The following is a 26054-nucleotide window of genomic DNA, read 5'->3' as shown; positions in this document are numbered from 1 at the left end:
ACCACCAGGAAATTCCCCTAATGTAATTCTTATTTTTGCTCCTCTGTAGGTAAGATGTACCCACTTCTACTCCTCAGGCTTCATTCAAGATTTTCTCTTGGTTTTGATTTTCTATTCATCCTTCTTGTAAGGACAGAAGTGAGAAGAACTTCTAAGCTCTTTATATGCCAGAATGAAAACTGAAAATTATCTTCTATTTTAAATTCTGTTCTTTCTCCTGGCCTCTGTATTTCTGTGCATGACATGTTTCTTTACCCGTGACTCAGAAAACAAGAACATTGCCCTTAAGTTTGTCCTCTCTGTTCTCCAAATCTAGTCCCTCACCAAGTCTAATCAGTTCTACTTCTAATGGAACCTTCAAACTTACCCCCTCTTTTTTCCACGCTCACAGTCTGTATCTTACAGCAGGTTCCCTGTCTCTCACATTGAGAAGACTCTAGTCTCCCCATCTCCAGCCCAACTCCTAATTTCTTTTCCATGTTGCTTTCATCATAAATCTGGTGAAATGCAAAATTGATCACATCATCCCTAACTGACAGCTCCCCCTTATTTTCTAAAGAAAGTCCAAGCTCCAAAATATGGCGAAAGGGTTTTTAATGATCTGAATAAATTCACCTCTTCTAACACATTCCTTGCCACTTTGCACTTATCATGCACCTATAAGCCAATCCTCTTCAAACTGCTTGCATTTCAGGATACACCAAGTTGTCTCATATCTTGTTCTTTGCACATACTGGGTTAGTCCTTCGTCCTTGCCTCGTGGGCTTGGCTTTCATCTTCTGTGGCTCATGTGTTGACTACCTCCACAAAACCCCTCATAGTTATCTCCCCAAGCCTCCCTCAGAAACTCTAGTGGATTTCTTATTAAATTCTTTTAAAAAAATTTTATTTGGGGCTGCACTGGGTCTTCACTGCTATGTGTGGACTTTCTCTAGTGCCAAACAGGGGCCACTCTCTGGTTGTGGTGTTTGAGCTTCTCATTGCCGTGACTTTTCTTGCAGAGTACTGACCCTAGAGCTCAGGCTCAGAAGTTGTGGTACATGAGCTTAGTTGCTCCGAGGCATGTGGGATCTTCCTGGATCAGGGACTGAACCTGTGTCTCCTGCGTTGGCAGGTGGATTCTTTACCACTGAGCCACCAAGGAAGTCTTCTAGTGAATTTCTTAAAGCCAAAACTAAGAATACATCTTTAATTTTTTAAGAAAGGCATTCTGTTTTATAAAGGATGATGTAAAGGAAATAATCATATAAAATGTAAATGGTATTAAATACATTTCCCTAGTACTTTTGCTGAGGTACAATTCCAGTAAGAGTTTTGCTCAGCTGGTCATTACTCAGCTCTCCCTGAGTACCCAATTATGTCTTCCCAGAGCTGGACTAGTTATCCCTCATGCATTCTTCCCACAAATTCTCTAAAACATAATCATCCACTGCACTCCTAAGCCTCCAGACGCCCCATCACCCTCCAATTTAGTTCATTTTCCATTCAACAGATATTTAATGAACACCTAGTATGTCACAGGCTATGAATCAGCATGAGTAACAGAGATAAGGTCCTTGCCCTTCCATTCTAGTGGGAGGGGAGCCAGAGGCCTAAGAACAAATTAAACTGGGACAATAGGGATTCTGATGCTCACCCCTAGAAAAAAAAAGGAGATGATCCCCATAAAGCACCCAGTTCGAGCTTAACTCATAGTAGGAGCTCAACATATATTCGTTTCTTTCCCTCTAGCTGTTTGGAGAATAGCATTGCCTTCCCGTTTTTTTCTGTTTGTTTTTGTTTTTGAGGATTTCAAGCATTTTTGAGTTCTGATACATGCAGAGGACCAGGATGAAGTGAATAAATGTGAAGCAAGTTACAAAGTTGTTAAAAATCTTAAGCTCTCACATTTTCCCCCAAGTTCAATAAAAAGAGATACTGATGTATTTCTGGAAACTAATACAGTATATCAAACCACCTTAAATGTGTTCAATGTTGTTTGCATAATAATTCTCACTCTGGGGGTTATCTTAAGGAAATAATTTAAAATGAACCCAAAGATTTATTTTCTTGTACAAGGATATTTATTACAGCTCTATTTAGAATAGCAAAACTTTTGTTGAGGGGGGGGAGGGATGGACTGGGATCTGGGGGTTAACAGATGCAAACTAGTATATATAGAACAGAAAAACAACAAAGCCCTACTGTATAGCACAGGGAGCTATATATTCAATATCCTATGATAAACTATAATGGAAAATATTAAAAAGAATGTACATATACATGTATAATGAATGACTTTGTTGCACAGTAGAAATTAACAACACTATAAATCAACTATACTCCAATTTTTTTTTAATTGAGAAAAAAATTAGTAAAACTTTGGGAAGACTTAAATTTCTAAGAATGGGAGATTAATCAAATAAATCACATCATTTTTATTAAAAAACAGTACAACTATTGGAGTTTGCTCCACATATTCAAGGAACAATGATAAGTTACATCTTGCAAATTGTTGCTTTTAAGTGTGTAAGTAGCAAACACCTGCAGCTCTGTGCTGGACCCTGTTCTGGGTCCTGGGTGTGAACAGACAGATAGGCTCTTAAGGAGCTTACATTTTAGAGAAAAGAGAATTTAATGAACAAACAAGCACGTTGATGTTAAACAATAAGTGCTAAGTAGGATACAAAATAAAATAGGGTGATATACTTAAGAGACTGGAGGTAACCAACTAATCAGATTGATGGATAGAGAAGAGCTCTATGGGGAAGCGACATCTTTTTTTTAAAATTAATTTATTTTTTAATTTAAGGATAATTGCTTTGCAGAATTTTGTTTTTTTCTGTCAAACCTCAACATGAATCAGCCATGCTGCTGCTGCTGCTGCGCCGCTTCAGTCATGTCCGACTCTGTGTGACCCCGTAAGCAGCACCCCACTAGGCTCCTAGGTATACATATATCCCCTCTCTTTTGAGGGAGGTGACATCTGAGTTGAGACCTGAAGAATGAGGGGCAGCCATGCCACAGGGAAGAGTGTTCCTCCAGAAGGAAGAACAGATGCCAAGGCTTAGGTAGAAGGCTGGTGAATTTGAGAAGCAGAAGGACTGTGGGGCTGAGGCAGCAGGGTCAGGGGCAAGTGGTGGAGTTGAGGTTAGAGATGGCTGCAAGGCCAAATAGATGAGGGTAGCACTTTGCATGGTTCTAAAGGTGTTGGGAAGGCATTGGAAGTGTAGCCATAAGCTGCTCCAGCAGCACAGATTTTAAAACTTACCTGCATCTTCGCTCCCTACTGACCCTGGCATGTCTTAGAGCTTTTAGATAATGACTAGTTGAGTGGGAGACAATCTTGCTTAAGAATCCCAGGGACTGGACTTAAGAATACGGGAGCAGACCAAGCCTGGAGTAGAAGACTAAAGGCACATAAACCCTTCTAGATGGTGCTGACCAGAACACCACATGACCAATTTATTATTATTATTGGGGCTGACTTTGCTCTTCTGCACATAGTAGCCCCATCTCGAACACCCCTGAAACTCCACTTTAAAACCCTTTGTCCCATAACCAGCAACTTGGAAATGGCAACTAATGGACATTAGTCCACCGTCTTCCCAGGTTGATGACCTCCTGAATAATGCAGCTAGTCCCTTCCCACCAATACGTGTCTCTTGAGTACTGGCTTTCAAGAAGCAAACAGATGAACGTGAGTTCAGTACCAGCCCGGTCTGGTTTTAAGCAGGAGAATGCCAGGATTTAATTTAGAGCTTAGAAAGCTCACTGGCTGTGTAGAAATTGGACTATTCAGAAACAAGAGTGGAAACACACCAGGAGGCTATGGCAGTTCCGTAGGGAAAGAGCACAGTGACAGTGTGAGTGGAGAGGACAGGCGTGGATATATTTTAGACACAGAACTGATAAGAAATCCTGCTGGAGTGAACCTTGGGAGCGAGAATAGGGAGGAATCAAGGGTGATTTGTAGGTTTTTGGCTGGAACAACTAGATAATCATAGTAACAATGAGATGGGAAAAACTAGGGGAAGAAGAGTTTGAGGGTGAAATTAAGAACTCTGTGGGGCCGCTTTCAGTCTCAGATAAAATACAGGCTGTGGAGCCAGACTGCCCAGGTTCCCATCCTATTCTAGACTGCTCAATGATTTTTGACAGGTACCCTAGCCCCTTGCCTCAGTTTCTTCATCTGTAGAGGGGGAATTACAATCCAACTATCTTAAGCGGTTGTTGTGAAGATGACAGTCATTCTTATACATAAGTAAAGTCGCCCAGTCATGTTCGACTCTTTGTGACCCCATGGACTGTAACGTACCAGGCTCCTCCATCCATGGGATTTTCCAGGCAAGAATGCTGGAGTGGGTTGCCATTTCCTTCTCCAGGGGATCTTCCCGACCCAGGGATCAAAGCTGGGTCTCCCGCACTACAGGCAGACTCTTTACTGTCTGAGCCACCAGGAAAGCCATAGGTCAGTACCAAATTCTTCTTCACTCACCAAGTATTCAGTGAGCATTTTCATGCACTAGCTTCTGAGCATATAACAAAGACCAAATCAGACAAAAATCACTGCTTATATTACACTGTTTATAAATATAAAAATCACTGTTTATATTACAGTTGGGGCAGGGGAGACACAATAAATAAATGCATTGTTAAACTATTGAATATGTTGGATGTAGACAGGTGTTATGGAGAAAAATAAAGCAAGGAAAAGTGGTCGTGAGAAGAGTGGGTTGCAATTAAAATAGTGTGGCCAGGGACTTCCCTGGTGGCTCAGAAGTAAAGAGTCTGCCTGCCAATGCAGGAGACGATTGAGTGATTGAGACAATTGTGGGTTCGATCCCTGATCCAGAAAGATCCCACATGCCTTGGAGCAGCTAAGCCTGTGCACCACAGCTACTGAGCCTGTGCTCTAGAGCCTGGGAGCTGCAACTACTGGAGCTCGCGCGCTTAGAGCCCATGCTCTGTAATAAGTGAAGCTACTGCAGCGAGAAGCCCTCCCTTGAGCCACAACTAGAGAGTAGCCCATGCAGCAGTGAAGACCTGGCACAGAGAAAAATAAATAAAAAACAAAATTGGGTGGCCAGAAAAGCTTCCATTAAGACAGTGATATTTGAGGACAGGCTTCAAAGGAGGGTACCTGCCACCTGGATATCAGGGGAACGATGTGCCAAGCAGGGAAAACTGTCAGTCCGAAGGCCATGATGTCAAGGCTTTGAGAAACAACAAGAAAGTAGCCATAGCTGTTATTCTGTGGGAGGTGAGGCGCCACTGGGGAGTGTGAGCAGATTGGTAACATAATCTGATTGACATTTAAAAGCATCCCCTGGCTGCCAAGTTGAGAATAGACAGGGAAGGGCAAAGGCTTGCGGGAGAACTGGAGCTTCGATCCAAGTGATGGAACATGGTGGATTGGACTAGGATGGGGCAGTAGTGGTAGAGAGAATTAGATAATAAACAAACGATACAGAAATTCAATATAAGAACATCGCATGGTAACATGCACTCTGGAGAAAAGTAAAGAACAAGGGGGGACAGCAAACACGGAAGGTGCTGCAATTTTAAAACAGAATGGAAGACCAGAGATGGTGACAGTTAAGCGAGTCTTGAAGGAGAAGAGGGCATGGGCCGTGAGGCCACGCGGGAAAGAAGTCTGCAGGCAAAGTGCAGCCCCACTGAGCTCGTGGAGCAGGAGTGTGCCCCACACTGTCCAAGTATGAAGGGGCCAGTGAGCTGGATGGACTGAGCCTGGGGCAGGGAGGGGAGGGAGGGCGGAGTCACAGAGCACTCTAAGGACTTTGATTTGAGGGGGTGCAGTGGAAGGCTTGGAGAAGGCAAGGGCACCCCACTCCAGTGTTCTTGCCTGGAGAATCCCAGGGACGGGGAAGCCTGATGGGCTGCCGTCTATGGGGTCGCACAGTCGGACACGACTGAAGTGACTTAGCAGCAGCAGCAGCAGCAGCAGTGGAAGGCTTTGAGTAGAGGACTGACACGATCTGGTCCACCTGCTCGTTCTGGCTGCTGTGTGGACAGGGTGTCAACAGGACAAGAGTCAAAGCGGGGAAATAATTAGGAAGCAAGTGCGACAGTCCAGCTGAGGGAGGAAAGCAGCTTGAGCAGGATGGTGCCTGTGGAGGCGACGAGGGGTGGCCAGAAGCTGAACACCTATGGGAGATAGAACCAGCAAGATTTGCTGACAGATCCATTGTGGGTTATGAGAGAAGGAGAGGAGTCAAGGGTGACTCCAAAAGTTTGGCGCCAAGAAACTGGAAAGATGGACGTGCCATTTTCTGATGTAGGAGGGGAAGCTGCAGGAAGACATATGCTGGAGCAAGGTCATGAGTCTGACTTCAGACCTGTTATACTTGGGGTGTCTATGAGACAGCCACACTGGACAGTCACATTGTAAAGATATTGAGATGGCAGTAAATACACAAGTTTGGGGTTCAAGGAACACATACAACTTGGGGAGTCTTTAAAACCTCAAGGCTGGCAGAGCTCACCTTGGCAGAGTGTAGCTGGATGACAGACAGCCCAGGGCAGAGGCCTGAGTCACCCCAACTGCCGAGTCTGAGCAGAGGCAGAGGCACCAGCTGGAGAGTGAGAAGGGCAGCCGGAGATCCAAGGGACCAGGAGGGCCTAGTCTACCATCTAGTCTCCAACCGTGGTGTTTTCAAAGAATATTTAACTCTGTAGGAATTTATGGGCAGGGTGCCGGGGGGTGGTGGCAAGCAGCATGTGAAACAATGTTAAGTTACTTTCTGTACATGGTGGGAGTTGAGGATTATTGTTATTTTCTCCTTTACCATTTTCTGTATTTTCTTAATGCTTAACACTGAACACACATTACTTTCGTAAAAATTCTTTGACAAGGATATTTGAAGATCAATACTGGAAAGTGAGTTTTGCTGTTCCCAGAGAAGTCCAGCCTATTTCTTACCTCAAACGTGTGCCCATAGAAGGGAATTTAGCTCTTTCTCTCCATCAGGGGGTGCTGTGGAAGGGGCAGTCCCCCTCAGCCCAGGTAGCTTCAGAAGGGCTTCGGTCAGAAGCACCCGGTGGGGGGAGACTAGCGGGGGAAGCACTGGAGGCTGTCCTGATGCCAAGCGGCCCGCATTAAGAGCTGCTGAGGGCTGCCGCTGGTGGTCTGCCAACCACGCTTCTCAGAACTAAGGGTGTCAGAAATGCCAAGTTGCATCCCCAGGATAGGCCATGGGCCCACACTCCTTAGCTTGGTATAGACTGACACATGGACAGAACAGCAGCTTTATTAAAAAACGGTTTATTAGCATCTACGTCTAGCATCTGTGCAAATGAGATCAGCTCCTCCCAGGGGCCCAGGTCTCCCACCTGAGCCCCTGGGGAGCCTCTCTGCCGTAGGCCCCTGTCTTGAGGCAGTGTCCTTGCTCATCTGACATCAGTCCCATTGCTTCTGGCTCAGGGCTAAGCCCCACCTCGAGAGGCCATGGGGATGGTCTCCCGTGAGCGACCGCTGCCTCTAATGTCTGAGAAGGCCCCGCCTCCGCCGGCTGGGGCTACGTCCACCTGGATGACCCCGTGCACCTGGGAGAGCTGTGGGCTATCCAAGCTGGCAATGAGCTGGCGGGGACCTGGTCTCACAGGCACAAACGTCTGGCGCAGGGTCACTGTCTCGTTGCCCCCAATGTCCCTGTGGGCAGAGATAGGGTCATGGGCCTGGGGTGACAGGGTGCGGAGTGGGGAGTAAGGGCTGATGGGGCAGCTGGAAGGAAGGAGCAGAAGGCGGAGCCCTTCCGGCATTTCTGGGCTCAGCTGGAATCTCTACACCCACGACCTAACCTACTGACGGAGGACAAAGCCTGAATCCCAAGTCCGCCTCCACAAAGCGTGATCAGCGGCTACCCAGCCAGCTGCCGAGCTGGAAATCTCCTCGGCATTCAGCACTCCTCCCTCCCTGCTCTCACAAACATCTGGGCCGAAGAGCGAGCACAGCCCCCTCCTCTCCATCACCAGTGCTCCTGCCCCAACCAGGTCAGCCCCATGCCCTGGTGGGTTTCCAAGATCAAGGAAACCTCAAAAGGAGACTTTGGGGCTTGACACAGTGTTGCCAAATACTTCCAGGCTTGCCAAGGAAGAAGGTGGAAGAAAAGGAGTTCTCTGCTACCATCACCTCTTAGGATGTTATCTCAAAAACAAAACAAAACAAAACAAAACAAAACTGGAGTCCCCCAAAAGACAAGCAAACAAAACTGGAGTCCCTCCCAAGAACAGACAGGCGGCATCTTTAAATTAAATTGACACACACCAAGTGTGTATGTGAGAGAAATACACATGCTGGTGTACACAGACACACACCTCAGTGTCTTTATTTTCTTCCTTCCCATGCACCTCTAGTCCCAGATCACCCCTCCAGGAATTTACAATTTCACCTGCCTTCTATCTGCCCTCCTTGCCTCTCATCTCATTTTCCATTCATTTTTCCAATCCCTCAGAGGTGAACTGAGCCTTTCAAGGGCTTGGCTTCCTTGTTGCTTAGGAGACAGACGAAACTGTAGCTCCGTAACCTGACACACAGGGTCACTCTGACTCACCCCGCCTGCCTGTGATCATTCCCCCCCACTACCACCACATTCCTCCTGCCCACCAGCCCCAGTGAGCTCCACCCCTCTCCTGAATTCACCTTGTTTTCATGCCTTGCCCCTGGGCTGCCTCCAGACCCAGTTCACCCTTCCTCTTAAGTGAGGGCTCCCTGGAGCACCTCCTACCCTCAGGAAAATGAATCTCTGAGCTTCTCCAGCGATCTGCGAGTCCACAGGCACACTGACTGTGATTGAATGTATGTTGCAGTTGTTCACACCTGTTAGCATCTGTCCTTTCCTGCCTCTGCCTGAAACCCTTACCTCTGGCCCCTGCTAAACTTGAGCCTGCCTTGGGGACCATTTCTGGAGCCAGACTTGTGCAAACACCACAGTCCTCCAAAAGAATGAGCCAACACCCCAACATCAAGGATTTCCTTGGGGCAAAAACATTTAGCTTGGAGCCTGCTGCCAAGGGACGTCCCTGGACCACTCTGTACTCCTTCTACCCCATTAACTGTGTAGTTTAGAACACGTACCAGTCATCCTCACATTCTGATGTAAAATGGAAGTGAATATAAAATGAGGGGGTGGGATCAGATGGTCTTGAAGGTGCTTCCAAGCTCTATGAAGGTGAGAAGTAGGAAAGTCTGGAAGATAGATGTCTACCTGATAGGTTGTAGACTTAATTTCTAGATTTTCTATCATAATATGCAACTTGAAATTCAGTCTACAACTTAACAGGTAGGCTATACTCTGCGTGCGTGCTCAGCTGCCTCAGTCATCTCCGACTCTGAGACCCTGTGCCCTGAAGCCCGCCAGGCTCCTCTGTCCATGGGATTCTCCAGGCAAGAATACTGGAGTGGGTTGCTATGCCCTCCTCCAGGGGATCTTCCCAACCCAAGGACAGAAATTGCATCTCCTACAGCTCCTGCACTGCAGGTGGTTTCTTTACCACTGAGTTACAGCGGAAGCCCCAAGCTGTACTTTGCCTGGTAACAAATCTGTGTTTTTAATTTGTGCCCACTTTTCCATTGATATGAGGTTAAAGGTTGTTTGGGTTCAGACCAGCCTTCAAAAGTCTATTTACCCATACTATAATTGAACTGTGGGGCTTCTCCAGTGGCTCAGGGGTAATGAATTTTCCTGCAATGCAGAAGACTCAGGAGACAAGGATTTGATCCGCAGGTCGGGAAGATCCCCTGGAGGAGGGCATGGCAACCCACTCCAGTATTCTTGCCTGGAGAATCCCCATGGAGAGAGGAGCCTGGTGGGGTTCAGTCCATAGGGTCACACAACTGAAGCAACTGAGCACACATATGTGTAATTGAACTGTACGATTTCAGAGCCTAGCCTTTATTTATAAGATTATTTCCAAGATAAATTGCTCTCTAGGTTCCAACTAGGGATGTCAAGATCTCTCCCTACCCTGATCTTAGTGTCAGGCAAGACCTTGGCTGCACCCTAGCTTAAGGCAAACACATCAGCTACTAACGCTGGAATGAGCCCACAACATACTGAGTGCCAGTAATAAAACTCTCTGACAGGACATCAGAACTTAGACATCCAAATTAGCATTGTCTTTGATGCTAATTTGAGTATTAGCATAAAATTAGCGTTTATGCTCTTGTTCAACCACACTGAACATTTAAAAAAGCTCCTCTCAGATTTTCCTTCACAGCCATTTAAAACTCCACACACATTACATGTACCCACTTGGGCGTGCACTCACACCTGGCCAAGTCACTGTCCCTCCTTTACAGCCAAGGTTCATTTCTGATTGAAAAGGGCATTATGACCCACCTAGCTCACTTATTTACCTTATTAATCAGTCTTAGTTCTAAATGACTTGAAGCTGTTTCCCCAAAGTCAAATCCACTTCCTTAGAAGACCACCCTAAGGACATTCTAGAGAATGTGATTCAGGCTCTGGGGGAAATTCCCAGAAGGGTTTGGAGCAGACTTCTAGCTTCCCTTGGTGCCTGCTTTAGTGGTGACAACAGCCATCTGGAGGAGTAAGTGCTGGAATGTTTATTAAGTGGCCAGTCAGCAGGTGGGGTGGCACACCTTATGCCATAATGAGGCTCCATACCACAGCCTTTGATGTCCAAATGAGAGTGAAGTAATGCCAATTTTGGAATTGCTTGGGTTGGCCAAGAAGTTTGTTCAGGGATTTTCTCTAAGATGTTAGGGGAAAACCCAAACGAACCTTTTGGCCAGCCAATAATACACCCAAATCAGCAGCTCGGGGCTCTCACCTGTGCTGGAGGCCCCGCCTGGGCTCACAGTAGCTGGAGGAGCCACAGAATGTCAACCGAGGGCCTGCCTTGAGAAACCACCATCCAACCCTCTCATTTACTGGTGGGGAGACTGGGCCCACAGTTGAAGAGAGGGGCTGAGTCTCCAGTACAGAGTGTGGGTAGCCCTTGCCTTACTCCCTGGAAGGGGAGAGAATCAAAGATCTGGCAGGGAAGCTGAGCGGAGCCCAGCTCCGGGGACCCCTCAGGACAAGGGAGCCTCTGCCTGTCAGCGGCAGGCGAGACCCCAGCAAGCAGGCTGCCTGGGAGTTCCACGCTCCGCTCTCTAAGCTGCCAGAAACTCTTTTAGGGCGACAGGAGGAGAGCGCTCCTTTGTGAGGTGTCCCATCACCCAGGAGCCCAGCATGGGGCAAAGCTAGAACAGCAGCCTTTTCAGCTCTGGTCTGTTGGTGAAAGTGGCAGCCACCCCCAGGCAGAGCCTGTGTGTGGGGAGAGGGATGGGTAGGGTGGTCAGGGACCCTCTGTTTCCTCACCCAGCCCCTCCGTGAGTGTGGTCACTTTCCCTCGGGTGCTCTTTATTGGATGAGGAAAATGCCTGCCCGTGTCACCAGAAAGCTGATCTTAAAGGTCAGCCTCTGGCCTTCTCTGCTGTCCCTGTTCCTGCATGTGTGAGTCCATGTCAGAGGTGGCAGCACGGCCCGGGAACACGACCTTGGGCACTTGCTGGGCACACAGCCTCCCCTGGCTTGGGATCAGGCCCCAGCAGGTGGGATGAGGGCCTGAGGCACAGGGCTCTTTCCTTAGGAACTGTTCACTCTGCTCACCACACCAGCCCAGCAACCAGCTTGAGAGCCTGCATGAGGTGTGCACCGTGGCGGAGGAGTGGAGCCTGCCCCTTAGGAGCCGAGACACTCTGGGAGATGTGGCCACCAGCCGCCCCATCTGTAAAGGGTGGGCAGCTACCAGCAGAGCACTGATGCTGTGCCCAGCACCACGCTGAGGGCTTTACATGTATTGTCTCCTGTGATTCTCAGAGCCAGGTTATTACTGTTATCCCCACTTTACAGGTGAGAAAACTGAGGCATAGAGAAGATCATACATATAGCACACAGCCCATGAGTGAAGAAGCCAGGACCTGAAGCTCATCATATGATTATCTCTAATGTACTTTCAAGGGTACTGGGCATCTCCAAAGGAGCTTACATTCCTGAAAGTGCCTGCTCAACTCTTGAGTGCTGGGCAACAGTAGTGACAAATAGCTAGTGATTCCTATATGAGGCTTTAGCTCCCTAACAAGCCAGCAAGGCAGGGCAGGGACACCGAGGAGCACTGCCTGAAGCAGGCCTTCTTGAACTCAGTCAGGAGGTGTTGCTGGCTGGCCCCAGGTGACAGACCTTACTGTCCTGACCTGAGCAGGAGAGGGACAAAGGTGGGACCCATGCAGCCAGGAGGCTGGCAAGGGCAGTGGCCGGGGCAGAAGGAGGGGCTGCACTCACCCGACATTGAGGATCTTGGGCCTCTGCAACCCGGAGCCCTCGAGCCGGAAGACGACGTTGGTGAGGGTGACAGGCAGCGGGTTCTTGAAGACAATCTGTACTTCGCACTCCTGGCCAACCACAGCTGCTCCCAGTAACTGAGAGAGAAAGAGACCCCCATTATCAGAGCCTCGGGCCAAATTTATGGGACTGGACACTCCCACCAGAGAGGGAGGGAAAGCTCCTTAGAATGAAGACCGCCCTGAGCCCACATTCTTGCCTCACCCAAAGCCAGAGAGGAAACTCCAACCTACTCCCCAGCTGAAGCCACTCCAGAGTAAGGGAAATGAGATCTGATTTTCCAGAACAGGGAACCGAAGCCCAAGAGCCCAGGCTGGTCCCTGACCTCCTCCCACCACTGCTTCTGGCCTCGTGCCCCGTGCCTCGCCCTCCAATCTGCCCCCAGCCCAGCCCGCTGCTCTACCGTGAGACTGAGGTCTGGGGTACGCAGACGGAAGGTGTGCTGCTTGGCCAGCACCTGCCCGTTCTCCTTCACGTGGCCTGAGACGTTGAGCAGCATGGCTCCCTGGTCTACGAGCTGGGCCCGGTATTCCTTGTAGGCCACGGGCATGGTCACGCGCTCCGCTGCAGGGAAGAGGCCTGGCGTCACCGAGGCCTGCTTCCCCAGACTCGGCCTCCCCGGGTCTCCATGTGCCCAGCCCTGGGCTACCCAGACATGGAGAGGGGTGCTACAGGCTGGGGAAGGGGCACTTACAGGCCCCCGGCGCCAGCACCACCTCCTTCTTGCTCTCCTTGAAGACGGATCCCGTGACGCCGGTGTAGAAGGTGACAGAGAGGTAGAGGTGCAGCTTCACGGTGCGGGGGCTGCTGCCGCGGTTGGTCAGCACCACGCAGACCGTCAGGTCCTGCCCCATCACTGCGTCCTGCGCCTCCACCTGCATGGCCACATCCTCCGTCGAGTCCCGCGTGGCGTACACGTTGGGTTTGCTGCCGTGGGCGGCCGCGGTCTCCACTGCCTTCCGCTCTGCTTCTGAGCCTGGGGGTTGAGGGTCAAGGGTGAGCTTACAGCTGCTGCTGGGTGGGCGGGCGCTTGGAAGGCACCCTTGGTTGTGGCCAGAGCTGGCCGGGATGGGGAGCTGGTACCTTCTGGGTGCTTATAGGTGTGCGTGACGTCTTCTCGCATGTTGGAGCCGATAGCCTTTGTAATGATGAGTGAGCCGATGGCTTTCTCCTCCACATACACGATCTTGAAGCTGCCGTCATCCTGTCGCTGCCAGTAAACTTTGTCACTGTTTACCTGTCAGGAGGGCAGTTTTGAGGGGTGTGAATCCGGAATGAATGAGCCAGAGGGTCTGAGGGTGGGCCTGACCCCCCAGCTGCCTTCCTCGGATCCTAGGAACTGCAGGGAAGGCTGGATCCAAAGGTTGGGAGCTTCCTGGCGAGTGAAACTGGGAGACTTTTCAAGCTGAGCCAGACAAGGCCAGAGAGCAGGAAAGAAGTTGATCTGGGAGGCTCCGCACAGTGCATTGGGCATTAATAACAGTAATCCCTTGCACTCACTTGCTGACTCCATGACTTATAGAGCAGTTTCATACCCATTACTTCTTTTGATCCCGAGCACAGAAAGCACGGCAGCCATTATTATGGTTTTTACAGTTAGGGAAACTAAGATTTGCAGAATGAGTGACCTGCCCAAGGTCACAGAGGTAGTTGGTCAGCAGTGGGGCATGCCTGGAGAACCTAGGACCAACGCCAGTGCCCTGGTCTCCCCAGGATGCCCACGAGGGCACAGGGCGCACAGCCCTCACCTCTGCGAAAATGAAGGGTGTGTCGTACTTCATGTAGACCAAGCCATTCTTGATGGACTGCACAGAGCAGGGCCCACAGCAGAAGATGCCTACGGGAGTGAGGGCACCACAGGGGTGAGAGATCCAGGGAGGCTGAGTGGGACCCCTAGATCCTGGGCCCACCCTTCCAAGCCCACCCAGTCCCCACTGCCCAGGTTCAGCCCCCACCAGTCTGGATTCTCTGGTGGCTCAGACGGTAAAAAGTCTGTCTGCAATGCAGGAGACTTGGGTTCGATCCCTGGGTCAGGAAGATCCCCTAAAGAAGGAAATGGCAACCCACTCCAGTATTCTTGCCTGGAAAATCCCATGGACGGAGGAACCTGGCAGGCTACAGTGCATGGGGTCACAAAGAGTCAGACATGACTGACCAATCTGACTTCACAGTCCAGCTCAGGGAGGGAAAACAAAGGGGAGAGCAGTTCTATTTTGCTTCAGTCATTGGTGGGGATGAGGGGAGCAGCGACAAGTGTAGGGGGACAAGCCTGCCTTGGTAACCAAATTGCTGGCATACTTCCTCCACTGGCTGAAGCTGGATGTCGGCTGTCTATGACCCCCAGAGGTCAAGACCCCACCCCCCCCCACCCCATCCTACATCAAAACAAACCCAGAGCCCATTATGGCTCTGCTTGCCAGCTGGGAGAGAGATGACATCACAGTCACCATTCCAGAAAGATCCAGAACCACCCTCAGCTCTACAGTCCATGGTATCCTCTCTGTGGGGAGGTGACTGGGGAGCTGGTAGGAAACAGTGTCTGTCTTCAACATGCTCCAGAGGGCTTTCTGGAGGAGACAGGTTGATAGAGAGGAGGTGTGGCTGAGAGGACACAGAACAGGAAGTGAGGGCTGTCCAACAGGAGGGAATCTTAGAAAATACCTCAAACTAGGGTCTTCTTTTACAGATGGGGAAATAGGCTCAGCAAGGCAAAGTGAATGCGAGGACGTAAGACAGCCGGACACAGAGAGACTGGAAGGAGCTAATCCTTACCAAGTAGCTACTAAGCTCCAGCCATGCTGCTAGTCTAATATGCTTCTCATTTGATCCTCCCAATCACTCTATAAGGTATACATCATCCCCATATTACAAACAAGAACACCAGAGCCCAAAGGTGCAAGGAACTGGCCTAAGATGACATATCTAAGAAGTGATCAAGCTAGAATCAAGCCCTGGCTGGCCTCAGAATCCCTGCCTGCCACCTAGCCCACCCACTTCCTAGAGCAGGGACTGGAACTCATGTCTCCTGGTGTCCTGTGACAGGCTCTTTCAATATCACAGGCGTCTCTGGGGTTGTATAACTCAGGGGGCACTATTCACAGAGATGACTGGGAGGGAGGGGTCTGGTCAAGACCAGAAGAGGAAGGTAGGCTAGGAGAGGGCTATCTGACTCAGGGTGAGGAAGGGAGAAGCGGGATGCAGGGAGGGGAGAAGCAGCTGGAGGGGCAGGTGGGGGCCACCTGGGGCCAGATTATTAACTGGGAAGGGTGTGGGGGACCTGTTTGAGACCTAATTTTGTTTTTGACCACATCTCACGGCATGCAAATCTTCCCCCACCAGGGACTGAACCTGCAGACTTGGCAGTGGAAGTGAGGAGTCTTAACCACTGGACCACCAGGAAAGTCTGGGGAGATCTGATTTTTGCAGAAACATATGTTGCAGAGAAGAGACTAGTAGGTTACGCCATCAGTGATTATTTCTTAGGCTGGACTGGGTTATAGAAGCTGTTACCTCCTTTGAACCTACCTGAACCCTGATTTTTTCCCCATACCATACATATAACTCAGTGGAGCAATGAGAAGAACTTGGTAAAAGCAAGAATATGTGTCAAAAGAGAGGAAGTTAGGGGCTGGGTTCACTCTGCTGCTGACCTAACACTGTGCCCTAGAGAAAGCCTCTAACCCAGCTGATCCGCAACATCACCAGGGGAACTTTCAAAAACACACAGATTTCTGGAATCTGTTCCTGGAGTTCAGGTCTAGAAATTTCCTTGAAACAAAACTGAAACCACCTGGGAGAGAATAGGAAGTTTTACATTTTACGTTATGCAATTCTATTTTTTTTCTTCCAAGCATGTTTTACTTAAAATGTGCTTAGTCACTCAGTTGTGTCCAACTCATTACAACCCCATGGACTGTAGCCCACCAGGCTCCTCTGTCCGTGGAATTCTCCAGGCAAGAATACTGGAGTGGGTTGCCATGACCTCCTCCAGGGGATCTTCCTAAGCCAAGGAATGAACCTGCATCTCCTGAATTGGCAGGCGAATTCTTTACCGCTGAGTCACCTGGGAAGCTCTTCACTTAAAATAGTGACTTTTTGAACTATATATATATGGTTTAAAAAGGTCTTTCAATTAATTACCTCCAGGACATGTAAATAAAAATGTAAGTGGGAAAAGTGGGTTTGTCGGGCGAGGGAAACCTCTCACTGAATTCTCTCAAATCTTGGGACTTTTGAGCCATCTGAGTGTAATAACCATTATAAATAAATAAAATTGGGGCAAATAATTATGCAGAAAGGTGAAAATAAATGAAGGGTCACATGGTGATTGTCCTCATGAGTCCGTCTGAAGAACTGTGGAACGAAAGGACCTGACTCCAAGGCCCTGTCCAGGACACTGGAGTTTGTTCCCCTAGCTGGGGACACAGGGAGGGGCCCCCAATGGGATCTGGGAGCCAGGCAGGGGCCCTGCTCACCACTGCTGGTCTCCTGGGGTGTGGCGTCCACAACCTGCCACCCATCGAAGCCTGAGGGCAGATCTGGCCTCTTCATCCAACAGTCATTCCACACGTGGAAGTTCCTGGATGAACGCAGATGGAGGGTTCAGTGGGCTGCCTGCCTGGGGCCTCCCCAGCATCCCCAGCTCTCGGCATCCAGGACTCGCGTCTCCGGTCACCAGCAGGGACAGGCAGCCCAGCCCAGCCCCAGCCTCACCAGACAGAATCATGGTTCAGGTGCTCCAGGGGCTTCATGTTCTCATCAAAGTAGATGTCCATGGTGAGGGAAGTGTCTGTGTCGTGCGCGGAGTTGAAGTTGGTGACAGTACGGGTGGCCAGGCCCAGGCAGCGCAGCACTGTGGGGGGGCAGCCAGGGTTGGGGTTCAGGGCCCCGGGCCAGGGCAGGGGTAAAGGGCAGGTGAGGCATGAGGTCAGGAATAGCAAGGGGACAAGGGCAACTGGGGTTGCCAAGCTGGGTCAGGGGTCACTAGAGTCAGAAGTTCACCGAGCCAGGGAGTGTTGGGGGTTAGGGGAAGCCAGGCTACCTGCCTGGCCTTGTGCCTGCCTGTCCCTTCTCCCTCCTCTCCTCTAGGCCTTTCTGGGTTGTTAACACTAATTAATGATAATTAAGGCCAGCCTGCCAGCCACCCCCGCCTGTCCCTGCACTGTAGCCGCAACTGGGCTGGGCTCGCGAAGGTGGAGCCTAGCTTCCTTCCATCCTCCGTGTAGAGCCCAGGCGGTTCGCGTCCCATCCCTCCACTACCTGTGGTGGTCACACCGGCGAAGACCCAGCACTGGCCGAAGGGGACAGAGTTGCCGGTGCGTAGGTAGCTGAGAAGGATCTCCACGCTGCCCACCCATGCTGATGGGTTGGTACCGCGGGAATAATCTCCAGACCAGTTCCCAATCAGGACCCCATTGTCATCCAAGGAGTTCACCTGTCCAGGACAGGATGGGGTGGGGCAGAGTTGGGGAAGAGGCTCAGGACCTGCTTTGTGGCCCCCAGCCTAGCCCCTGGCCCTGCAACCACCCCTCACCCCTAAACGCTCAAGATTCGGAGGCAGTCTGAGTCCTGCCTGCCCCTCCCACAGCCCTCTGCCCCCCCCATCCTGGTCTGACACAGGAATGTGAATCCTGGGTGTGCCAAGTTTGGGGTTTGGCCCTACATTCCACAAGAGCTGGAACTAGAGCCAGGAAGGGGAGGGTTAGGGGGCAGGCTGGGAGGGGAGATGAGTGAGATCCCTTCCCACCGTACCTTTTGCAAGGGCACGGACAGGGCTGGGGTCCTGGAAGAATCAGAAATGGTAGGAATGGGGGAGGGAGACAGCAGGCAGACACTCAGTAGGTCTCAGAGGCTCAAGGGAGCTCACCATGGCAGAGATGACCCGGGAGACACTGACGGGGTCCCTGCGGCCTCCATAGGGCATGCCCCGCCGGTCCAGGATGTACAGGCAGGCGTCCAGCACCCCGTGGTCAAACTAGGGGGAGCCAGGGCAGAGGTGACCCTTAGGCTAGCACCTGCGCCGCCACCCCGCCTCACCTGCCTCTAGTGCCCCCGAGTGCACGAGGCCCTAGCGAACCCTACCTGGCCGTAGTTCCAGGTCCGCTCGCCAATCTGCGCTTCTGTCCCATAGTAAATTCGCCCAGACTCATTAAGCACATACTCCTGCCGCCAGTCCTCATGGTCCACATACACGATGTCCTCTGTGTCCCCAAAACACATATGCTTGGTCCCCTTCAGCCCTCTCCCTGGGTCCCACCTGCCCCTTGGCTGCTTCTGCAGGGCTCATGACTGCAGAGGAAGAGCAGGGACACCTCTAACCTGGCAGCACTGCTTCCAGGACGGATGGAGTAAACAGGATAGGGGACAATGGGAAAAGGGTGGCTGTCACCAGGGCCCTTCACTAGGAGAGGTGATGCAGCTCTGTGACCTTGGGCTGGTCACTTCTCTACGTCTTGCATTGAGGTCCCCTCACCTGGACACTGGGAAGCTGGCTTCTCCTAGGGCTAGGCACCCAGGCGCGTACCCAGATCTAGCAAAGGAAACCCTACATGCCCTCCCCTCCTGTCCACATTTTGCTCCAGCAGCTCACCGGGGCACCAGGGATTGAAGAGGATGTAGATCTCGTTGCGGGGGTCAAAGGGCAGTTGGAACTCTCCAGCTTTGCAGCGTGTGCGGACAGTGAACTGAAACTTGCCGATGATGGCGTTGGGGGAGGTGTGGACCCGCAGGTTCAGATTCTGCCCACTGGACTTGGTCACCTGGGCCTTCCAGCCTCCACTGCCCCCCTTGCCCACTGGGATGATCACGTGGGTGCCCTTGCCCACCTCGGGATTGTTTCCTGCCATGGGGGAAACACTGATTAGCTGCTGCAGCCCACTTGAAGCAGGGGGATGGAGCCTTGGACTTCTCTCAGCCCCACCCAGGATGTGTGTCCCAAGTTGGACAACTGCCTGGGCCAGACTGAGAATAGCTCTGTCCCCACCCGACGCATGCCCACATGTCAGGGCAGAGCTCCAGTCCAACATCCCAAACCTGTTCCCTCGCACTTAACTCGGAGGTGAGTAGAAGAGACCAGGTCACCGTCACCCTCCACCTGCCTGACTGTGCCAGTATCTGGGCAGGAGGAGCAGAGCCACCCTGTCTGGGTCTAGGTGTCCCCACCCCACATGAAAACACAGTTTCCTGTCCTGAAAGCCTGCCCGCTCTCTGAGGCTGCAGCTTCCAGAGCCCAAGGCATCCCTGCTGGAGGTGGTAAGGGTACCTGGGAAATTAGAGGCTGGGGTGGGCAAGGCTAGGCCCTAATCAAAGGGTACCAGGAGTCACCCGCCCCCGGCGGCAGCATAATCACCAGCCTAGGCAGTCAATGGCCACCAAGCAATGCAATGAGGGAGGCACATGCCCTGGGCCATGGGGACAGAGAGACAGAGTTGGACAGAGAGTGAAGTCACATCCTGGGGAAGGAGGGCAGACCCAGAAAGAAAGATACACAAAAGCAGCAACACTGGAGAGGATGCGGTAGTAAGGATCCAAAGGAAAAGTATCTTGAGACAAATGCTCCTGGAGGCTTGGAGAGGGTGAGCTTAGGAAATGAAAACAAGGAAGCCAAGACCCTCCCTCCGGGGGACATACTTACATGATTACACCTGCCTTAGCTGGCAGGGGCGAGGAGTGGGGCAAGGGAGGAGCCTAAAGACATCCCTGTGACCCTAATACCAGGGCTGGCAGCCCTGCTAACCAGCTCCCTATTCCTACTCCACCCTACCTGGGGTCTTCACCACCACCATCCCCATCCCCCACTGCAGGCTTCACTGACCGATGCACAGCTCCAGGGTGACATGATCGGAGGACTCATAGGGACGAGACAGGAAGAGGACCATATGGAAAGGCTGCCCACGGCGGAGAATCAGCTCATCGTACTCGAACTCGTCTGTGTGGTGCTCTCGGCGGTTCTGGTCTGAGCGTGAACTCAGCAGATCCATGCCAGTGACCACCAGCATTCCGTCTGCAAGGCCACAGCTCTGGCTCAGTAGAGCCCCACAGGGTGTCTAGGCCCCCACCACCAGCCTCCCAGGCCCCCAGAGATGTCAGAATGAGCCTCAGGCCCAATTAAGGCTTTTTGGCTCTCAGATAGCATAGCCAGGTGGGCCTCACCCCGGATGGTGCCATCTCCAGCTGCGTTCACAGCGCTGCCCCGGGAGCCAGGCCGGCGGGAGTCTGAGCGGCGGGAGTCTGAGCGGCGGGAGTCTGAGCCGCGGGAGTCTGAGCCCCGGGAGTCGGGTCTTCGACTCCTGGAGCCAGACCCTCGACCTCCCCGGTCTCCGCGGCGCTCAGGCCCCCAGTCATCGTCTTCTGCATTCCTGCAAGAGCAGCAGCCGCAGCAGCGAGCCCAGAAGGATCGGCCCCCGCGGCGAGAACGTCTGTCTGGCTCTGGTTCCGGCTCTGGAGAAGGGGTGGTGGGGGGCCGCCAGGGGTTTCCACCCCAGCGGCCGACATCCGAGCGAGGACCCCCTATGTGGAAGAGGCAAGGAGGCTCTGATCACTCACTCAGACCTCCTTTACCCCTACAGGATGCTCCAGTCAGCTCACTCAGAAACCCTCCATCCAGAGAGCTGATTCCGTCCCAGCCAGATGACAGGTGATCTGACCCTGACCCTGAGATTCCCTCAGATCCACCCAGAGACCTTCCCCCAAAGACTCCTCTCACTCACCTAGAGAAACTTCCCACATTAGAGAGATGAGTCTTTTTCCCCTCTCACCCTCACAGGGACATCCTTCAAAGCAGATGCCCAATCCAGAAACCTGCTCCCGGACTCATCCCGGGAAACGAGTGCACGCTTGTCACTGCTTCGAGAGGCGGCAGCACAGACCATCCTGAGCCTGCTCCCCCTGCCAGCTCCTCAGTCTGGAGATCCAATGCTGAAGCCTCAAGGACCATTGCTTAGAAGGAATCCCCCACCCACTGCTCCCCGAATTAGATGAGTGACATTCACCACTGGGGGTCCTGGCATTTTCCCACGTTGTCGGGTCAAACACCCATGAGCAGCTGCTGGGAGGGGAAGGGGGCGGAGGTGCCTGCAGTCAGTCTTCCCAGGCAGGGGATCTCTGGTCGCCGGGAGCCTCGCTGGGGCGGACAGGCTCTGGCTGGCCCACACTCCACCTTGTTGGGACCCGACCTCGGCCCCCCAGACAGCATCGCTGGGGTTCAGCATCGCAGTGCCCCGTCGGAGCCCCTCACCTGATGAAGGTGTTGGCGACGACATCTCTGAGTCCCGCGGCGGAGGTGGAACAGGTCGGGACCGATGGGACGGGACAGACTCCGCCGCACGAATGGAAAGCGTGGGGCGGGCCGGTAAGTGGTTTTTAAGGGAGGAGGGCGGGGCCGAGCTTCTGGGAAGAAGAGGAAGGTTGCTTCGTCACCCCCACTTGGGGGAGGAGGTCCAGCGTCTGGGGGCCGGGAAATGACTCTGGGCCACACCCTCTTTTCCCCTTTCGAGGAACTAAGGACCGACGAGTAGGGAGAGGGCGCGGTTGGTATCTGTGAGGGCTCAAGTTGGAAAGACTCAGGGCGATCACCTGTCTGGGGGATGCTGCCTGCCAAACTGGGTGCATCAGAGACACATTCTCAGTGGAGAAGGTCAGAGGGCAATGGGCCAGGGGCCACCTCTATCCAGCAGACTTGCTGTTCCCAAGCCCAGGCTGCCTGCCTGTGTCTCTGAAACTGTCCATGGGCTGGCTCTAGGACCTGTCCAGCCCAGGGAGGTCCCTGGATCCCAAGTTGTTAGAGACTGGTGACATCAGCACCTGGCCCTCAGACTGGCTCCACCAGCCAGCCCTTGACCTGCCGGCTCTACCAGATCCTCTGACCCTACCATCCACCTGTTCCTCCTTCTTCCTCTGGCTCCGCCAAGCCCCCAGTATGAGTGAGAGCTGCTTCCTGCTCCCTGGGTCCCTCCACCTTTGGGATTAGGAAGGTCAGAGTGGAAGCGATCTCGTTTTCTAACGGTCACCCTTCCCCAACCCCCAGGGGTTTGGAGGTGACTTTAGTCTTTGCTCTGGGGCTCAGGTGGAAATGAAGTCTCTCTCCCCAGTCTGCAGAGTACCCCTTTCTTCCACTGAGACAAATGTCTGGTGAGCTGGAGGCCGGAGTTCTCAACTTGGAATTCTTCCTAGGAATCCTACCAACCGGCTGCAGGCACCTGCCCAATTCCATCCCAACCCTGAGAGAAACACCACAGAGGCCACCAACAGAACCCCAAGGCAAAGAGGAGGTCAGGCATCTTCCGGAAGGTTGGGACCCTGTTCTTAGGTTCTCTTCTCTCCATCCTGCCATTGTCCCAGCTCTGCCCATGGGACACTGAACAGAAGACAGTAAAAACAGGGAGGGCAAGGAGATACAAGGAAGCTGCCTGGAGGAGAGGCTGAGTTTGGTGATGCATGCGGCAGGGAGGTGCCTAGGGGAGTGGGGACAGAGGCTCCAGGACCTAGCAGAGCCCCCCACATCTTCATGACCTTTTCCTGTCCAAGTCTAAGCTCCAGACCTGGCAGGGGGTGGCTAACCCCACCTCCAGCACATTCAAAAATAGAAATCACACTAGCAGAAATACAATTTCCAGGCAGGTCAGCCAAAGGGCTTCACGGAAGGCTGTTTGTATATCACTACCGATACAGAAAGGACAGGGAGGGCCCTGAGAGTCCAGTGTGTGTACATGTAGGCCCAGGTAGATTCTCAGGGAAACAGGAAAATGCCTGGTCACATTCTCTCCCTCCTGTTTCAATCAATCTTTCTGTTTCCCCACCCAGCCAGGTTTGACTCAGGGCCCTCACCCCTGAGCCACTCCCCTTTCGTCCCAGGAGGCTCAAGTGCCGCAGGGCTTTCAGAGTCAGGACAAGGTACTTGTGTGTGTTGGGGGGACCTGGGAAAAGACACTATCTTGGTACTTTAGGAGCTAAGGCCAGGTTCTGCCCAATACAGAAGCAAGAACATGAATCTGGAATCCCAGACCAAGTTACAGAGACAGCTTTGGCTCCAGCACTTGAGCTCAGCAACCTTGGGTGCGTCTGAACAGCAGTTTCCTCATCAGCACAATGGGCCTAATCATCTCAGCCCTGAGAGCTTGTGGGGATCAAATGGGATCAAGTATTTTCAAGGGCTCTTTATCCTGGGCATGCTACTCATGGAGACTAATAGTGTTGTTATAAGAGAGTGGAGCCAGGGCGCCCTGAACACACCTCCTGGGAACAGCTTTGGTGAAGGAGGGCCAGGGCAGACAGGGTATCTGGAAGGGACACAGATCACAGAAGAAACTTCTCTCAGCCTTTCTAGTTGGAGAGACTTCCAGGTGCTTTGTAGCCCCACTCAAACTAGAACCTGAACCCAAACCTGATGCCAGCCTGGAGCTTAGGCGCAGCCCAGCCCCAAAGCAGAAGGCAGACTCCAATCCAGCCGTGGCCCTGATTCTGCCCCCAACATGGAGGTTCTGCTTCTCCCCGACAGGGAACAGCAAGACTGAGCATGAAACGGAAGCACAGCGGGGGAGCCGACATATCTCTCTCCTTTTCTTGTCCAGAAAAGCAGTGGTGACAGCAATAACGGTGGTGGCGGCAGCAGCTTAGCAGTGCTCAGGGGCCTCCTCATTGTTTATTCAGTTCCAATAAGTTAAAGGGCAAGGGTGGGGGCAGGGCCTCTTAGGTGAGGATGCTGCTAACCGAAGGCAGCAGCTCAGCCAAGTGCTCCGAGCTGCCCTCCGCCTGGCACAGCGGGTTGCCCTGCAGGTTGAGGAGGGTCAGCCTGGGGCAGGAGGTGAGAGGCTGGAGCACCGCAGGCTGTTGGAGGCCTTGGGCAGGAGTCAAGGAAAGCTCAGCTGGTTCTCCAGATCCGCCTGCTCCTGAACACCTGTCACTGCAGATCGAGCATTGCTACTGAGCAGCCCGCTGGATGGGCCCCTTGGCCACTTCCCTGTAGGACACAGGCCTCTAGGCTGCAGATACCTGCCCCTGGGAGCCAGGCAGGAGGCACAGGACCCTGAGGGGATATGGTCCCGGAGGAGTGGTGGAAACTATGGCCAAGGGGAAAGCCAGCCCCTGCTGCAGAGGCGCCCATGATTCATCAGTGGCCAAGGGCTCCCAAGTGGAAATGCAGGCCAAAGCGTGCTTCAACTTACACATTTGAGAATAATCAGAATTCTAGATTTTTAAAGAATATAAAACCTCCTGATTTTAAACATACGATGTGGTACCCAAGAACATCTGTAGGCAGTGGTTTGTGAACTTAGGTTTGAGGGAGTCACTTCCTTCCATCCTGCAAAACTCTACCAGTGAGAGTCAATGACAGCCTCATACAGCGCCAGGCTATCCTCTCCTCAGTTCAGATGGCCAATGCCCCCTCCTCACGCCCAGGGCATGCCCGCCCTGCCTCTTGGCCATCCCTTCCTGGTGTGGCACCTTGCCCTCCCTGCTGTCTGAATGGCACCCAGACGGAAGGATACGGTTGTTACACAGGACAAGCTCCTGCAACCGGGGCAGGTTGGTGACACCATCCAGGGATTCAATTACGTTATCATTGGCCTGCAGCACCTGGGAGCAGGGAAGACAAGGCAGGTAGGCAGGCAGCTGTCAGTATGGGATTTGTACAAACCACCGGGGAGCCCAGGGTGATCAGCTTACAGGGCATGGAAAGGCTCCTGGGGTCAGGCTGGGTGACAGAAGAGAAGGCTGGGGTCATCTGTGGGGGCTGGGAGGACCCGGGCATCTCTTAGTAGGGTGGAGTGACTTGTGAGGTGGAGGAAGGGGAAAGGGAAACCCAGAACAATGACAGAGGATTGGGGGCTTTACCTCAAGGCAGCGCAGGGCAGCCAGAGCAGGGGGCAGGGCTCGGAGACGATTGTGTGACAGGTCAAGGTGAGTGACCAAGAGCAGCTGCTCCAGATGGCAGAGCACCGTCAGATCCTGAGGAGGGGGACGAGATACCCAGCGAGGCCTGGCGGACAGCTCTCAGCTGTCGTTTATCAGGCCTTTGCCCAGTGCGCCCCACACAGGCCCTGGGGGGTCCCCAGCTGAGGACAGGAGGGAGCAGCTGGGAAGCATACCTCACCACCCCCAGTAGTACATGCTCCTGATCAGGGACACAGGGTCGGGGTGGCCTGTAGTGCAGGGAGCGGGGCAGGTACACGGTGCTGGTATGAACATAGATACCAGCGGGAGAGGGCCCAGTGAGCCCGGAGTTGGATTGGTGGGAGCAAAGGTGGGCAGCAGCACCGTGATAAAAATAACGTGTTGGGGAGATTGATTAGGAACGACTACAGAGGAAAAACAGAGTCAGGAGTTTGTCAGGAATCTCTGAGAACTATTCAGCTGTTAGGTGATGGGGTCTGCCCCAGGGAGAGAAGCATGGAATGAGCTAAGGAAGAAATGTCCAGAAGGGCATGTGAGATGGAAGGCAAAGCGGGGGACGGTGAGTGTCTTGGCTGAGGCCTGAGGAGCAGATATAGACACAGCCGGTCCTGAGGAAGAGGGAGGCGGGCCAGCGGGGTGAGGGTGGGGGAGGCGCATGCGCACGCCCTACCTTGTGACCCAGGTGCAGCACGCGCACCTCCGCGTACTCCATCTTGAGCACGCTGTTCTCCAGCAGGAACTTGCTGCGCAGGTCGTCCAGGTACGCTGCCCTCATTGGGTCCACAGCCTGGCGGGGAGAAGAGGGCACAGGGG

At 52.7% G+C, this 26054-nt stretch overlaps 2 protein-coding genes across 2 annotated transcripts in view; both read right to left on the bottom strand.

Moving 5' to 3' along the window:
- Positions 1 to 7248: 7248 nt before the first annotated feature.
- TGM1 (transglutaminase 1) lies at positions 7249 to 21713 on the bottom strand. The gene is made up of 15 exons (XM_069595610.1): positions 21586 to 21713; positions 20502 to 20858; positions 20164 to 20352; positions 18940 to 19188; positions 18432 to 18550; positions 18217 to 18324; positions 17610 to 17784; positions 17064 to 17202; positions 16826 to 16929; positions 14099 to 14187; positions 13434 to 13587; positions 13045 to 13326; positions 12754 to 12914; positions 12291 to 12427; positions 7249 to 7651 (listed from the first exon to the last, which is right to left on the bottom strand). The coding sequence occupies exons 1-15, from the start codon at positions 21608 to 21610 to the stop codon at positions 7426 to 7428; spliced, it is 2514 nt and encodes an 837-aa protein (XP_069451711.1). The 5' UTR covers positions 21611 to 21713; the 3' UTR covers positions 7249 to 7425.
- A 2246-nt stretch (positions 21714 to 23959) lies between these two features.
- Positions 23960 to 26054, bottom strand: part of RABGGTA (Rab geranylgeranyltransferase subunit alpha) — a 5919-nt gene continuing 3824 nt past the window's right edge. The window contains exons 14-17 of the mRNA XM_069595613.1: positions 25912 to 26028; positions 25182 to 25295; positions 24836 to 24923; positions 23960 to 24184 (exon numbers count right to left, since the gene is read on the bottom strand). Of these exons, the coding sequence (XP_069451714.1) occupies positions 24036 to 24184; positions 24836 to 24923; positions 25182 to 25295; positions 25912 to 26028 (468 nt within the window). The 3' untranslated portion in view covers positions 23960 to 24035. The remainder of the gene's footprint in view (positions 24185 to 24835; positions 24924 to 25181; positions 25296 to 25911; positions 26029 to 26054) is intronic.

The sequence above is a fragment of the Ovis canadensis genome, chromosome 7 (genome assembly GCF_042477335.2).
Source record: "Ovis canadensis isolate MfBH-ARS-UI-01 breed Bighorn chromosome 7, ARS-UI_OviCan_v2, whole genome shotgun sequence".
NCBI lineage: Eukaryota > Metazoa > Chordata > Mammalia > Artiodactyla > Bovidae > Ovis > Ovis canadensis.
Note: the sequence above shows the minus strand (reverse complement) of the source record. Positions and strands in the feature narration are given on the sequence as shown.